Here is a 14,912-nt window from a genome sequence, read left to right on the forward strand (position 1 = left end):
AATATTTTATAAAATATTAGTATTGGGGAACAATGAGCTAATAAACCGAATGCAATTGGAATATTTGTGTCCATGTATAGTGGCTACTGTGTGTCATTCAGGGGGTTGAGTGGAAAAGTGGAATGTTTGCATCATGCTATTCATTAGCATAACATTGCACTAATATCATACCGGCAGGACCTCCAAGAGTCACAAGTGATGTTTTTGCAAGGTCATCGTGTACTTGACAATGTCGTTGAGTTGAATGGACGACCGCTTCCATGACCTTCTCAGCAGGTTGTGCTTTGTGTACCTCTGATCTTCTATCAGTGACAGCTAATTCAAAGCTTTTCACTGGCAAATAAAGGCTGCTGTCGCGTTGAAAGAAATATTGACCGAGGCCAAGCTAATTGCTTTCCCCCATAGTTTGTTTTAAACAACTCGCTAGTCTGGTCAAGAAGACTGGATCAATCATGACAATTACATGTCACACTGTCATTGCTGTGACTTTGTTCATTTTCATTTCAATAGCCGTTGAAAGGCAGAAAACAATGGAAATAAACAAAGTACCGAGCCACATATTTTTCTAATCTACTCAAGGTTCATTCATTCATTCATTTTCTACCGCTTATTCTCACGAGAGTTGTGGGGCGCGGTGGAGCCTATCCCAGCTTTTTGCAGGAGTTCCGTTCCACACCGACCCGCCTTAAAAATGTCTATTTTTGACACAAAGCTCATTCCTCAAAACTGTCCTGCTTCCTCAAATTTGAATCAACATTTGCAATAAAACTGAATTTTGTAATTATTAGATTAAATTCAGCTTCAGAATCACCCCTCTTCTCTCTTCAATTGCCATTGTTCACTCTCCACACAATGCAGGTTTAAAGCCCCACAAACTTATTAAACACGTTTATCCCAAATAATATTTCCCAAAAGAGGGAAAGGAAAAGGAAGCATGTTTGTCTTGTTTTACGGGGGAGGGTAAACTGGTGTCACACCCGTCAATAAGAAGGACACATAAATAGCCATAAATATCATTTCTGTCATTGCTTTTTACACATAAAATGGTACAACTATGAGTGATTTTGAGACCATTATACCAATACATATATATATATATAAGACCAATATATAGCTTCTTTTCCATTTTGGCTGATTCATTTACCCTCATTCCATTTTCATTGTAAAGCTGGTGTGACAGCGGGCACGTCTGCTGGGCACGCCTCCAAAAGGCACTAATTGGAGGTGTCATATGGAATCATTTCATTACTCTATGTGTGGGAATGAAGCGTGACGTTCAGTAGCAGGCTTGTAATTTGGAATTCAAAGCGTTGAAGAAGATTAGATGTCAGGTTAGATCAAGTGGCGGGTTATGCCATGCGCTTGTGATCGTTATATTATCAGTGTCAGCATGTTTTCCTTGTACAGTGTTGCCCGAAAAATATGACAAAATATTGTCCCAGACTAGTCTGGAGAGATAACCTCCTCTTCAATACCAAATTGTTATGCAATATAACAGTTTGTGATTGATATCTCATTTACATGACATGCCCACAATGGGCCCCAGACCGGACTTTGGACATCCTTGACCTATGACTTCCCTGCCATGTGGAGGAAATCCAAAGTTCTGTTAGCGGTACATGCTACCGTCTGTTTGTTGTGCCCTTATTGATGTAGTTAACTGTTTGCTCTCCACATTCAAATCATCACGTCCTTAGTTTCCTTGACATTTTTTCCAGTGGGATTAAACAAAGGATTACTTGGCGCCGTTCCTGTTACCATGACTTCTACATCCACCATCGGTGATGTTTAGTTAGTTAATGGTGCCATGACCGGAATGGAATAGAGAGGATTACAGGATAACCAAACACAAGCAAAGACGTGACAAAGACAATCAGTCACTACATTTATAACTACAATAATGCTGTGTTTGGCATGGTTCAATTTCTCCGTCAAGAAACAGGACGATCCTTGCACCGAATGAAAGTTGTTACTGGTGACAAGTGCGATCCAATAAAAATCAGACGGCATCAACAAGATAAAGCTATTACGAACAAAAACGTCTTCAAAGGCCATCTTCAAACGCCATAAAATGTCCTATTTGGAATTTGCAGAACACCAGACATGGACCGTTGAAGAAATGTATCCTCAACATTCCCGATGGCTTCCAACATTACTGGCATGACAAGGAAATCCAACTGAGATTTTTTCCATACGGCACAGTGGAGTTGGGTCCATCATGAGCTAGGGTGCTTTTTCCTTCAATGGAACAATGGAGGTTCAGGTTGTGCAGGGTTGTCAAATGATGGCCATGGTTTTTCAACAGGACAATGTCAACAAAGATCTTTTTCCAAAGGAATAACATCACTCTCATTTGGACCATCCTGCTTGTTCCTGTGAGCTAAATCCGATTGAGAACATTTCAGGATGGATGCCAAAGGAAGTTTCCAGAAATGGACATCATTTCCATGTGGCGGATGCACTCCATGAAAGCAAGGCAAGTTTATTTATAAAGCCCAATTCATATATCCAAGCTAACCAGAAGGAAATCCGACTTTTACAACAAAGTATTTGAATACATAATGTTACAAATACAAAGTGAATTATTCTCTTATTTTTCTTGTTATACTCTAAATGAGTAACATTCATTCATTGATTCATTTTCTACCGCTTTTCCTGGCGAGGGTTGCGGGGGTCCGCAACCTATTCCAGCTGTCTTCGGGCGAGAGGCGGGGTACACCCTGGACTGGTGGCCAGCCAATCACAGGGCACATATAGACAAACAACCATTCACACTCACATTCATACCTATGGACAATTTGGAGTCGCCAATTAACCTACCGCTTTTTCCTCATGAGGGTCGCGGGGGTGCTGGAGCCTATCCCAGCTGTCTTCGAGCGAGAGGCAGAGTACACCCTGGACTGGTCGCCAGCCAATCACAAACAACCATTCACACTCACATTCATACCTATGGACAATTAGGAGTCACCAATTAACCTAGCATGTTTTTGGAATGTGGGAGGAAACCGGAGTACCCGGATAAAAACCCACGCATGCACGGGGAGAACATGCAAACTCCACACAGAGATGGCCGAGTGTGGAATTGAACCCCGGTCTCCTAGCTGTGAGGTCTGCACGCTAACCACTCGACCGCCGTGCAGCCAAGCTAAACCACAAAAATGTTATAAAAACAGAACAAAATTCAAACCACAAGCAAATGTTGAAATCAAGCAAATAGTCATAAATAATTTCTTAAAATAAAACACACTCTTCCGATGGTACACCTGCAAAACTCACTGAACAAGCATCCTCTTCATTTTCCACACATTGATGGGAAGCCAAAAAATTCAGTGATAATGCTAACGTCAATCAGGTTGTTTCCTTCCTGGTTTAGTGACTTCCCTGTTGAACAGTTTTGCTCTGTTGTAAAGGTTTTAAAAGTACAGTAAATGCCGCTACGGTACATACCAAGCATTCCCGGCATACTACACACTTGTATACTACACATTATAACCACGGCTGTCAAGAGGCACAAGTGTACCTTGGCTGAGCAGCGCAACATCTTCATTCACTGACTGTCATAATGATCTGCTACACTCTTCATCTCAACACCGGAACATTTCTCTGTGTGTGTGTGTAAGTGTGTGTGTGTAAGTGTGTGTGTGTGAGCAAGAAGGAAGTAGCACAAAGTAATTCAGTCATGGTTGTCAGTATATTTCACCATGAGTGAAATCGTCCAATACCGATACCGATATTGATCCCATACAATGTACTACTGGCTATATTAGGGTCAAGAAGGTTTCTTCTTGTGAGAGATACTTTTTCTCCAAAAAATGGCCAAGAGCCATTTCAAGGCAAACAAAGCCAATGAACATGAACAACATGCTGGCATCCACAACTCACCTTTTCTATTTCACAATGCATTTATTTCTAGTCTTATCACATTATTCACTGGAAACCTGAAATCTGAATGAAAAGCAGGTTTATCCACCTTGGCCGGACCCCTCCAGCCGTATCCGCTGCTTTCTGAACCGCAGATGCAGCTGACAAAATGCTTGCACTCATCCGCCACTCCTGAAATCAGTGTGCTCACCTCACTGTCACAAAACAGGAAGTCCCACACATGGCAGACATGCTTGTTCTGGATGCTGCAGCAGGGCTTGGCGGAGCATCACAGATATCGATACTGTCCCCAATAGCTGACGAAGCTTCTCCTTCACATCAAGAAAAGCCAGTTGAGGTGGCTGGGGCATCTAGTCCCGATGCCTCCCTGGTGAGGTATTCTGGGCATGCCCAGCTGGGGGAGGGCCCCTGGGCAGACCTGGGACACGAAGGAGGGATTATGTCTCACAGCTGGCCTGGGAACGCCTGCAAACACATACATAGTCCATGTGGGTGGGAAGTGCATACATGTAGAGTCCATGTGGTGAGTGGGAAGTACATATGTACGGTCCATGTAGGTGGTAAATCAAACACAAGGGGGGAGGGGTCGAACGGGGGTCTTCTCTAAGCAGGGACAGATAGCAGAGACAAATAGCCAGGTTGCATCTTCAATGAAACCGCTGCAGGCGGACAGGAAACCGAATGTATCCATCTTTTTACATCGGTATCGATCAATACTGATACCAATGTTGGGGATGGATATTATCGATATTTAGATCCATCCGCCCACCACTAGTACCCCACCATCGCTTTTTCCTATGAGGTACTTTAGTGTCATTTTATTACATTGCCATTAAGCTGACCCTTTCCATGATCAACCAGCAATGATTCCATAGTCAGCGTAGCCAATCAGGCCGTGAAGGGCAGAAAGGAAGACACAGAACGCCAAGAAATTATTGAATCAGGCAGGCGCAGCTCTGTGCTTTTTTTTTTTTTTAATTCAAATAGGCGTGTATCCATCGTGTGCTTTGTCTGATGGTTCTGCTCACTCTCATTGACCTGCCCTTCACATCCCCTCCCCAAGCAAACACACACACACAACAAATACTCAGATGCCTGCTGTGGTCCTCAGAGACATCCACAGAGTAGCAGCTGCTGTCCACACACACACACACACTCACTCACACACACATACACACTCAGCATCCTGCTGACATGCTTGTTTGCCATTTGTAAGGGCTGGTAAACATCCACACGCCTCCCTTCACACACAACTGCTATCCTGTGATATGAGCTTCAAGGATTTCATTATACCTTTTTTTTATTGGGGGTTGGGGGGTCCATGACATGCATGACATCATCTGCTGAGGAACACTCCGAATCTGTCAGCAAAATCCTAAACGAGTCCTAACTTATTTGGGTTGGATTCATAAAGAATCCAACAATTATCTGGGTGGAATCTCCTTGGAGAAAGCAAACACCCAGGAAGGTGGGAATGGTTGTTTGTCTATATGTGCCCTGTGATTGGCTGGCCACCAGTCCAGGGTGTACCCCGCCTCTCCCCCAAGACAGCTGGGATAGGCTCCAGCCCCCCCGCAACCTTTGTGAGGATAAGCTGTAGAAAATGAATGAATGAATTTCAACTTTATGCTACGAAAATGACGTTATTTTTCCCTAATATTATGTCATTATTTTTGTAAAATTATGACTTTTTCTCATTAGATTACACATTGTTTTATGTTTTTGACAGTATTCCTTTAAATGCTGTTGTTTTTACATTTGTTACCGTATTTTCTGGACTATACGTCGCTCCGTAGTATAAGTCACACAAGGCCAAAAATTCATAATTAGGTAGAAGAAAACTGGAGTATAAGTGGCATTTTTTGCAGATAATGTATTAAAAAGAGACATTTTATGGATGTCTTTGTTTGTCTTTCACTGCTAAGCCACGGCGTAGAGCTATATATGCAAACTAAGTATCGTGAGCATAATAGTGATAATTAACAGTACATGATAATGTATTTTCTGAGTCCTCTTATTTCCTGCTGATTGACCTCCTCCTTCTTGGGCAGATGGCCAAGTGGTCTGTGTGGACCACAGGAGTCCATGACACAAAAGTAAATTATATGGAAAGATTGTTTATGCTGGTAGGTTTATGCCACACGTTCATTGTTTGTAGTGAGTGGCATCCTTTCTATTGCCGGTATGAAAGCGAGTGTGTGTCCACACGAGGCATCGATGGCGGGGTATCACAGTCAGAAAATGGTGGAGCATATGGTGCTCATCAAGGTCACAGGAGAAACTCCACGGTACGTGCGAATGTGTTGGTCTGTGTGCAAGTTGAAATGTACAGTACAGTAATGTACAGTACAATAATGTACTATACAAGTAATGTACAGTACATTAATGTACTATACATGTACTGTTAGGTACAGTTTTTCTCAATTTTAGCTATGGGGAGATTACAAATGTGTACATTCTTTTTGAAAGTGAAATGTGAAGTGAAATTAGACATGGTAAAATGCTCAGAAAGTGGAGAAATCAACAATGGTTGCATCTAACATCGTTAGCAGTTAGCATCATCTGAGCTGTTGTCTACACTGGCCACTAGGTGTCACTAATAACACAGATGTAATAGCCAACTGCTAATAGCTTTAACCTGATATTATTTTAGAGTTACTTATCCCCCAAGCAATAATAGTAATACTTGTCATTCACGTAATAATAACACTTTAGCTTCAGCAATAAGCACTTCACTGATGACTAATTATAATATATTATTATAAGACAGCTGGGATAGGCTCCAGCACCCCCGTGACCCTCGTGAGGAAAAGCGGTAGAAAATGAATGAATGATTCATTAATTTTCTACTGCTTTTCCTCATGAGGGTTGCGGGGGTGCTGGAGCCTATCCCAGCTGTCTTCGGGCGAGAGGCGGGGTACACCCTGGACTGGTCGCCAGCCAATCACAGGGCACATATAAACAAACAACCATTCACACTCACTTATTATATATTATTATTAATATATAGTATATATTGTTATTATTATATTATATAATAAAATGCCTAATTATGTCTTATTTTCTCTTATTGCATCGACAATGTTGGCTAATATGAGTGTAAATGTGACCATAGGGTCGTTATTTCATGTATTCCCATACAGAGCCCTAATCATGATAAAACCTCAACAGTTTTTCTATACTACAAAAATATTTTGTTCATTAGTATCGATATCAGTATTCAGAGAAATTCATTTTTCAAGGCCGGTTCTCAAACCGTTTAACCATGATAAATAAAGGATTACTGTATATCACAAATCTGCGATGCTATTTTGTCTTGAAATATAGTATGTACTTAGATCTTAGCTTATCTACATGTGTTGCTTTACTAAATATCGAAGTGGCGCACTCGTATCCGTTCCTTTTGCATTATATGGCCCAAAAATGCCCCCTAAGTCATCTATTATCAAAGAATGTCTATCAGTATACTTATGTCGTGTATTATTGATATTATTCGTCTCCCAGCTACATACAATCACATACTAGTATATATATATATATAATGTATATATACACTAATATGCATATAATATTTAACCAGCAGACATAAATGTATAGAACCTTGAAAGTCTGTAAATGCTTGGAAGGAGTTCCAATCACGAAGGTGAAACGAACCCCACCAAACTAAACCTAACCCATCAAGCTCATTATGAGAGGAGCAGTGGAAGGGCACACAGCCAAATGGGACTGAGGGAAGGCAGGCCAAGAGAGGAGAAAAAACTAGGAGAGAGAAAGGATGGAAAGTCATGGCGCAAGAGGGGGTGGGGGCAGCGTTGATGTGGGACCCGACCGTCTGTTTTTCCATGTCAGTGGAAGGGCTTCTTGCACCATCTGAAGTGTCCTGTAGAGAGAAACCTGCTGATGGCTGGAAGTTCCTTTCAGGGTCAAAGAGTTCTACACGTATCTGCAGGCGGCTTGAGCTCGTGTTGGAATAGCACACATTTGAACCCTTTTAAAGTGTAACCGTGGCTTGTTATGGATTAAGGTGGTGATAATTACAACATTCTGGTGCCCAGGAAATGTCCTCACTCATCCGCAGATCTGCCAACACTGAATTGGACAGTATTCATGACTTAGTATATGTCATAGGACATGGCTGGAGAACACCACCACCTGGTGGTTATAGCAACACATTACACCGCAGTTTGAACGGAGTCTGTGTGGTACAGTTACATTGTCTCTGCTGTTTTTTTTTTGGCTGCAAAAATAAAATCCCCAAATTTAGAGGAAGATGATTGTCTTCCTTCTATCAAAGTGTTGTCTCGGTTCATCTTTGTGACTCACGATGGGGATGAGGGATGCCGAGCAGCTTCAGTCTCAGTCAGGGTTGAGTATTCCAGGGGAACAGCTAAACCCACTAGAGGACCAACCATGCTGAGCCATGCCAAAATGTAGTTCACTGGCCTGTACACACACACACACACACACACACACATATATATATACATAAATAATGCTACTGTATACATGACAGGATATACCTGTTTTACCTGTTTTGCTCTTTGGCCATCTCCTGTAGCGGTGTCATCAGTTCTTCCGTTCTGCATGGATGTAGCATGAAGAAAGGCTGGCCAAGCAGAGGATGCTCCTGACACAGACAACGCATACCATCAGACAAATTCATCCAGGTGAGGAGGCTCACGCATGTCATAGCATCTTTACCTGCTGTGTGATGGTCGTCAAAGGACTGTGCTGCAAACGCAGTCTGAAGTTTGGATGGACACAACTCCACACCTCTTCTAAAGATAAACTCCTCCCCTCTGATAACAGGAAAATCAACACACTGAAGTCGTATAATGTCCAGTAATGTCCAGTAACACTTCCGCTAACATAGCAGCTACAAGACTAAGGTTGAATTCCATTTCTACCCCTTGGTCCTTGTCTTTCCACTTACCCCTTACCCCTCGGTTTTGTGCTTTCACAAGAATCAAGTGGTGACCCAAATCTGCTAAAAGGGGCTATACACCCCTTGTGATCGGGGACCCCCCTTGAAAGGAAGGGGAAGGTGGCGCGCCCCGCTTTTACTCATGTTTTACCTGTGTATAAACGAATGAATGTTGTATTTTAACGTATCTTTTACTCTGTTTACTTGCTTTTATTAAACTCCATTTTTCTGTAAAGTGTCTTTGAGTATTTTGAAAAGCGCTATACAAATAAAATGTATTATTATTATTATTATTATTATAACACTTGCTGAGAAAACCGGTGAGCCCCACGAGAAAAGACACCCCAGCCCCCAATGCATAGGGCCCCCACTGAGGAAACACTGGATATATGGGATAAAAAAATAAACAAATAAAAACAAATAAAACAAGAATATATAAAGTATATATAGAAATAATGACATAAAAAGTAAAATATATAAGAACATTAATAAAAAATAAAATAAGCATGTGTAAACATAACAGCCAAAACATAAGGTACAGTGTATAAAATAACCATTAGATAAAAGTCAAGTTGAAAAGGTTGAAGAAGAAAAAAAAAAGAGCATATTAAGAGCACGTTTTTCAGTAAATGGGGAATAACTCACCCAGACTGGACGCTCTGAAATACAGCACGGGGGTCATGAAGCTGCACGAGTACAGGATGTGGTACTCGTACTGAAGAACATGACTGCTACCGTCACACACTGTATCTTCATCATCATAGTCACAGTTTGTGTCATAAACATCAAGACCCTGTGGAGACATACAGTGTTATATACAGTGTCACATTTTTGACAATATTTTACAATATATTTTCATGGGAAGCAGGTAGGTTCAATTTGGTGTTATGGTGTTGATAAAAAATAAAAAGGTGTTGCACTTAACTGGGGTTTATACAACTGCAAAATATTAGTAAATAATACTCATGGACCTAACTGGACTTTGCATATAATGGTAACTGTGCATTCTGTCATGTATTCAAGGACAAATGTTTATCCTAGAACGACTCACCTGTTCATCAGACACGTTGCGGTGAGAAGAGTCTGAGCTAGATCCGTTGTGATCCCACTTTGGTCTGGACTCAATAAAGACCGACCTGAGAACAGTCTTCCTCAGGTAGCCCTCCTTTGAACCCTGATGACACACACTGAAATGCATCCCAAATGCACCACAGCCGTCATTGTTCCCCCGTATCCTTTTCCTTACCTGGACCGACTCCCAACTCCAGCCGTCTCTTAACTGATCTGACCGCTTCAGGAACATCTGACAGGAGTGATGGAAGTTCTCGTCCCCCTGCAGACACCAGCTCATCTCTGCTACGGTGACCATAGCTGGGAATGTTAATGGTGGTATGTCTTCAGCTCTGGTGGTGCCAAACTTAAGTTCTGCGGGGCAAATCCAGCCCACTGTGTCATTTTATGTGACCAAAAGGCAAAGCAAGGCAAATGTATTTATAGAGCAAAGTGCTTTACAAAAAAAGGGTCAAATCACTTCACTAGAGCAGTGTTTTTCAACCTTTTTTTTTTTAGCCATGCCACGTTTTTTTTTTACATTGGAAAAACTTTGCAGCACACCACTAACCACCTCACCTGCATCACTAAGTCTATTGGAGGAACGAGGCAATCGGCTACGTGTTGCCACACGGACCAATATTAACATTGCTCGACCAGTCTTTACATCACGGACACTCGACAATGGCAATGACATTTGCAGAAAATTATTAATAAATGTTGATTTAAAAATGATATTGGATATGATATTGGACCCGACGATTTCTCAAGGCACACTAAAGATTTACTTTTTGCCCGCTTTTACTTAGATGTCATTCCGACCTCCAAACGGAAGGCGGCGCGTTTTTTAATTCCTCCACTTGATAGACGCAACGAAAAAGACTGCACTGAAAGCATGTAAACAAAGACACTCAAAACTTGCTAGCAGAAAAAGCAGCATTCTGTGAGAAGTAAATTATGTAAAATGTGGATGAAGAAAAACAGCTAATTGTTAAACGAAGTAGAACCACATATATGATTTACACTAGATGTCTTTACATCTAATCTTACTACTTACCAACAAAGGGGAGATTGTGAGAAGCTGAAACAGCAACTGCAGGGAAAGAGAAAACGAACAGGTCATTAAACTACAGACATATTTACAACGAATGTCTTTTTAACGCGCAACGAACATTCGAATGCGGTGATACCTTCGTTGTGAGGCTATCCGAACATGGCGCTTAACTTGTTAATGTTCATGTCATGCTACATGATGGCCGCTGGGTGGCGGCAAATACAAAACGTCATACTCAACGTGACCGGAAATGACCGAAGAGTAATCGATATTTAAAACGAATCTTAGGCCCTTTAAGCATGAAGTTGAAGAAGTGAAGTTGCTGTGTCTCAGTACACTTTGATTGGTGTATGGTTTTCACTGTGTACTGAGTTTCCAAATACGCGATTTATTTTTGTCCCAATAGACGCAGCCGTGAACGGACCGGAAATGACGACGCTCTACGTAGGCAATAATGGCGACTGTCTGAGGTTGTGGCTGTGTTTGAATTCGGGTTCTGCATCCTACTAGGCCAGTATCCTACCCACTCTACGAAGTCCAGACGTTCGGAGGCTTCTGCTCCAGCCGCGAATCAGCCTGGTGAATTCAGACGGCTTAGCCTTCCTCACACTTCCTGGTTGTGTCACGTGGTCTCATGTCGCTATCGCGACAGTAAAGTAACACAATTATTGGTTTTTTAAATTAGGTTTTACAGGAGAGAGAATAAATGTTATCCGTCTACAGATTTATCTCCAGCTCACAGCTAAACCTGATACATTAAACAGTAGTAATATTCATAAGTACCTTTTACTTTTGCTACTTCCTTCTGATTAGCAGTAGCACAAGTTTAAAGTTTTACATTCATAAAAGTTAACACACAAAATTTGCCAATAAACAATGTACGTGATGTACACAAATAATGGCCATCTTGTTCCATTTATGTTCATAATATGTGTATAATAAGTGTTAGGTATTATTTATATAGTATATATATATATATGTGTGTGTGTGTGTATATAGTATATAATATGATTATTTTATTATAAAAGGAAGGCCAGTGACTGGCAAAAAGCCATTTATTGAAACATGAACATGTTTTGTTTTTAATCAAATAAAATTCAACTCTTCCACATCAAAAACACTAAGCATCTTGCTCAGATTAGACAGTTCTTTCCTGTAGTGACGAAACAGTGCTGTTCTGAATCTGGAAAAAGAGGGAAAATCCCTCAAGCCAAATATAGACATTTTTCTTACATCATTTACATAAAAAGAAAAAAAAAGTGTCACAGAATAATTTTTTGTTCATCCAAATCTAACAAAAGAAAACAAACTGTCGACAGAACCGAGAGCAAAGCATGATGACACTACAAGAACAATACAATATTGTTTTCTCAATGCTGACATGTTGTTCTTTTTCTGGATTGCACAGGGGGAGACATACAGCAATGACAGGACAAAGTACAAAATAGCAACATGCTAGCTTAGACTGGACCCGCTTCCAATCGGAACTGAAAGAAATAGTCCATCAGCTGTCAAAAACACATAGCTTTGTACAGTTCTTGGAAATGCAGGACTTTTTCAAGTGGTGTCACTGAAAATCAAATGCCACCCACTTCCATTTTGCTTTTATTGAGCAGAATTCCGAATATTTTTTTTCATTCTCTCGGTGCTGTGCATGACTTTGAAAACCACTCCATTACGGTCGGGGAAGTTCCATCCAAATATTGATAGTCTGGTCGATAGTAGAGGGATGAAATCTACTTATTGTCACAAATACCTAGGTATCTTTGTGTTGTTGTTACATTGCCATATACTGTAAAACAGGAGTACAAACAGCAGTTAAACCTTTGGGTGAAATGTGCTGAAATGAGTGTGAGTGATGGTGTCAATGCAGAGGTAAACGGGATGAGCCTTGACACGCTTATCAGACATTTTGATATCTGCATGCATGATGTACGGTCATATAGTCGTAAAAGTACAAAAAACATTTGTGGCACTCGAGAACAGTGCGTTGCCTCCTACTGAATAATGACATGGCCTGGACATGAGTATTACTATATCGCATACGTAATGTAGTTTTCCCAGACTAAAATAGTTCCTCGAAAGGACTCGAAATATCACTTGAAATATCCCAAGGATGAAGAATTTGAGCACCCCCTTTAACAACCCTGTTCAGAGCAGCCAATTTTGGGTGCCTGCTGAAGACCAGTGGAACCTAAGGGTTAGCTTGCAAATGATGCCATTCGTCCATCCATCCATTTTCGATGCCGCTTATCCTCACAAGGGTCACAGGGGTCCTGGAGCCTATCCCAGCTGTCTCGGGGCGAGAGACAGGGTACACCCGGACTGGTGTCCAGCCAATCACAGGGCACATATAGACAAACAACCATTCACACTCAAATTCATACCTATGGACAATTTGGAGTCGCCAATTAACCTAGCATGTTTTTGGAATGTGGGAGGAGGAAAGTGGAGTAAATCCACGCACACATGGGGAGAACATGCAAACTCCACATAGAGATGCCCAAGAGGAGATTCAATGTATCGCCTACATGCTAACCACTTGTCCACTGCGCAGCCCCAAATGATACCAATGTTGTTGTATTAGTGTTTTGCTTTATGACATCATTTGTCATATATGCTGGACTTATTACTTCAACATATGGCCATTTAACCCCTTAGCATCACAGCGGTTTGCTTCTCCAACCATCCTAACTTTAGAAAAAACTATGTGAAGTACTAAATTTTTGTAGTATCAGTCAAATTAGTAATAGCATTAGGTAAGGACTCAAGCTGTGACTCATATTCAGTTACAGATGAGGTATTTTGAAGGCACATTATTCAGAAAAAATACAAAAAAAATCCTTCCTCTCTGCATGTTCAAACTCATATTCCTCTATGTCAGTACCGCTTACACAAATTCTAGACTTGTTAGTTTTCAAAACCATGCCTCTACTCCAAAAGCTTCACGGACAAATTTTCTTTGGGTACAACTCTTATTGGTGTTTTAGCCCCAACATCTCACAATGCTAAGGGGTTAAATTTTTATTTTTTATTGCATGTTTGTCACAACTAAATGTTTCAGGTCATCAGACAAATTGAAATATTAGTGAGAATCCAACTGAACACAAAATACAGTTTTTAAATGAAACTTATTACTAAGGGAGGGAAAAAAACCTACATGGCCCTGTGTGAAAGAGTGATTGCCCCCCTCTGTTGTCTGGAAAAGGTTATTAAGTCAATTCTAAACCTTTGGGACTCCAACAAACCACAGTGAGAGCCATTATCCACAAAAAAACATGGAACAGTGGACAACCTTCCCAGGAGTGGCCGGCCAACCAATATCACCCGAAGAGCGCAGTGACGACTCATCTAAGAGGTCACAAAAGACCCCACAACAACATCCAAAGAACTGCAGGCCTCACTTGCCTCAGTTAAGGTCAGTGTTCATGACTCCATCATAAGAGAGACACTGTGCAAAAACGGCCAGCATGGCAGAGTTCCAAGTCCAAAACCACTACAAAAAGAACATTAAGGCTTGTCTCATATTCGCCAGAAAACATCTTGAACATCCCTAAGACCTTTGGGGGAAAAATCATTTTGGAATGTGTGTGTCTCATTAAATGTAGCGTAAAAACAATGCCATGTTTCAGAAAAAGACCAAACAATAATGAAGGTCTAGGGCCATTTTGCTACTTCAGAACCTGAAGGTTTGCTGTGATAAATGGAACCACAGATTCTGCTGTCTACCAAAAATATCTGTTGGTGAACTCGAGTTGAAACCAACTTGGGTTGTGCAGCAGGACAATGACCAAAAACACAATGAAGACCAAAGTCCTGACCTGGATCCTACTGAGATACTGTAGCATGACAGTAAACAGGCGCTTCATGCTAGAAAAGCCTCCAATGGCTGAATGACAACAACTCTGCACAATTGAGAAAGCCAAAATTCCTCTACAGCGCTGGAAAAGACTCATTGCAAGTTATCGCAAATGCTTGATTGCAGTTGTTGCTGCTAAGGTT

At 41.2% G+C, this 14,912-nt stretch overlaps 1 protein-coding gene across 2 annotated transcripts; it reads right to left on the bottom strand.

Moving 5' to 3' along the window:
• Window positions 1-2,936: 2,936 nt before the first annotated feature.
• atg10 (ATG10 autophagy related 10 homolog (S. cerevisiae)) lies at window positions 2,937-11,451 on the bottom strand. 2 transcript variants are annotated; one of them, XM_078794811.1, is made up of 9 exons: window positions 11,434-11,451; window positions 10,914-10,949; window positions 10,053-10,231; window positions 9,858-9,980; window positions 9,452-9,599; window positions 8,584-8,681; window positions 8,412-8,509; window positions 8,206-8,325; window positions 2,937-4,347 (listed from the first exon to the last, which is right to left on the bottom strand). In XM_078794811.1, the coding sequence occupies exons 3-9, from the start codon at window positions 10,173-10,175 to the stop codon at window positions 4,320-4,322; spliced, it is 738 nt and encodes a 245-aa protein (XP_078650937.1). In that variant the 5' UTR covers window positions 10,176-10,231; window positions 10,914-10,949; window positions 11,434-11,451; the 3' UTR covers window positions 2,937-4,319. The 2 variants fall into 2 exon arrangements, with proteins under 2 accessions (XP_078650937.1, XP_078650936.1); XM_078794810.1 differs by lacking the exon at window positions 11,434-11,451 and adding an exon at window positions 11,047-11,186.
• Window positions 11,452-14,912: the final 3,461 nt, after the last annotated feature.

This window comes from Doryrhamphus excisus, linkage group LG11, assembly GCF_037039965.1.
Source record: "Doryrhamphus excisus strain RoL-2023G ecotype Guam linkage group LG11, RoL_Dexc_Guam_v1.1, whole genome shotgun sequence".
Lineage (NCBI taxonomy): Eukaryota > Metazoa > Chordata > Actinopteri > Syngnathiformes > Syngnathidae > Doryrhamphus > Doryrhamphus excisus.

Excerpts from the sequence above, each read along its gene's own strand:
- atg10 (XM_078794811.1), bottom strand. The coding sequence starts at position 10,175 with ATGGTCACCGTAGCAGAGATGAGCTGGTGTCTGCAGGGGGACGAGAAC. Across the intron at positions 9,600-9,857 it reads GCAACGTGTCTGATGAACAG|GGTCTTGATGTTTATGACAC; the intron begins GTGAGTCGTTCT and ends ATGTCTCCACAG. Across the intron at positions 8,510-8,583 it reads TGACGACCATCACACAGCAG|GAGCATCCTCTGCTTGGCCA; the intron begins GTAAAGATGCTA and ends TGTCTGTGTCAG.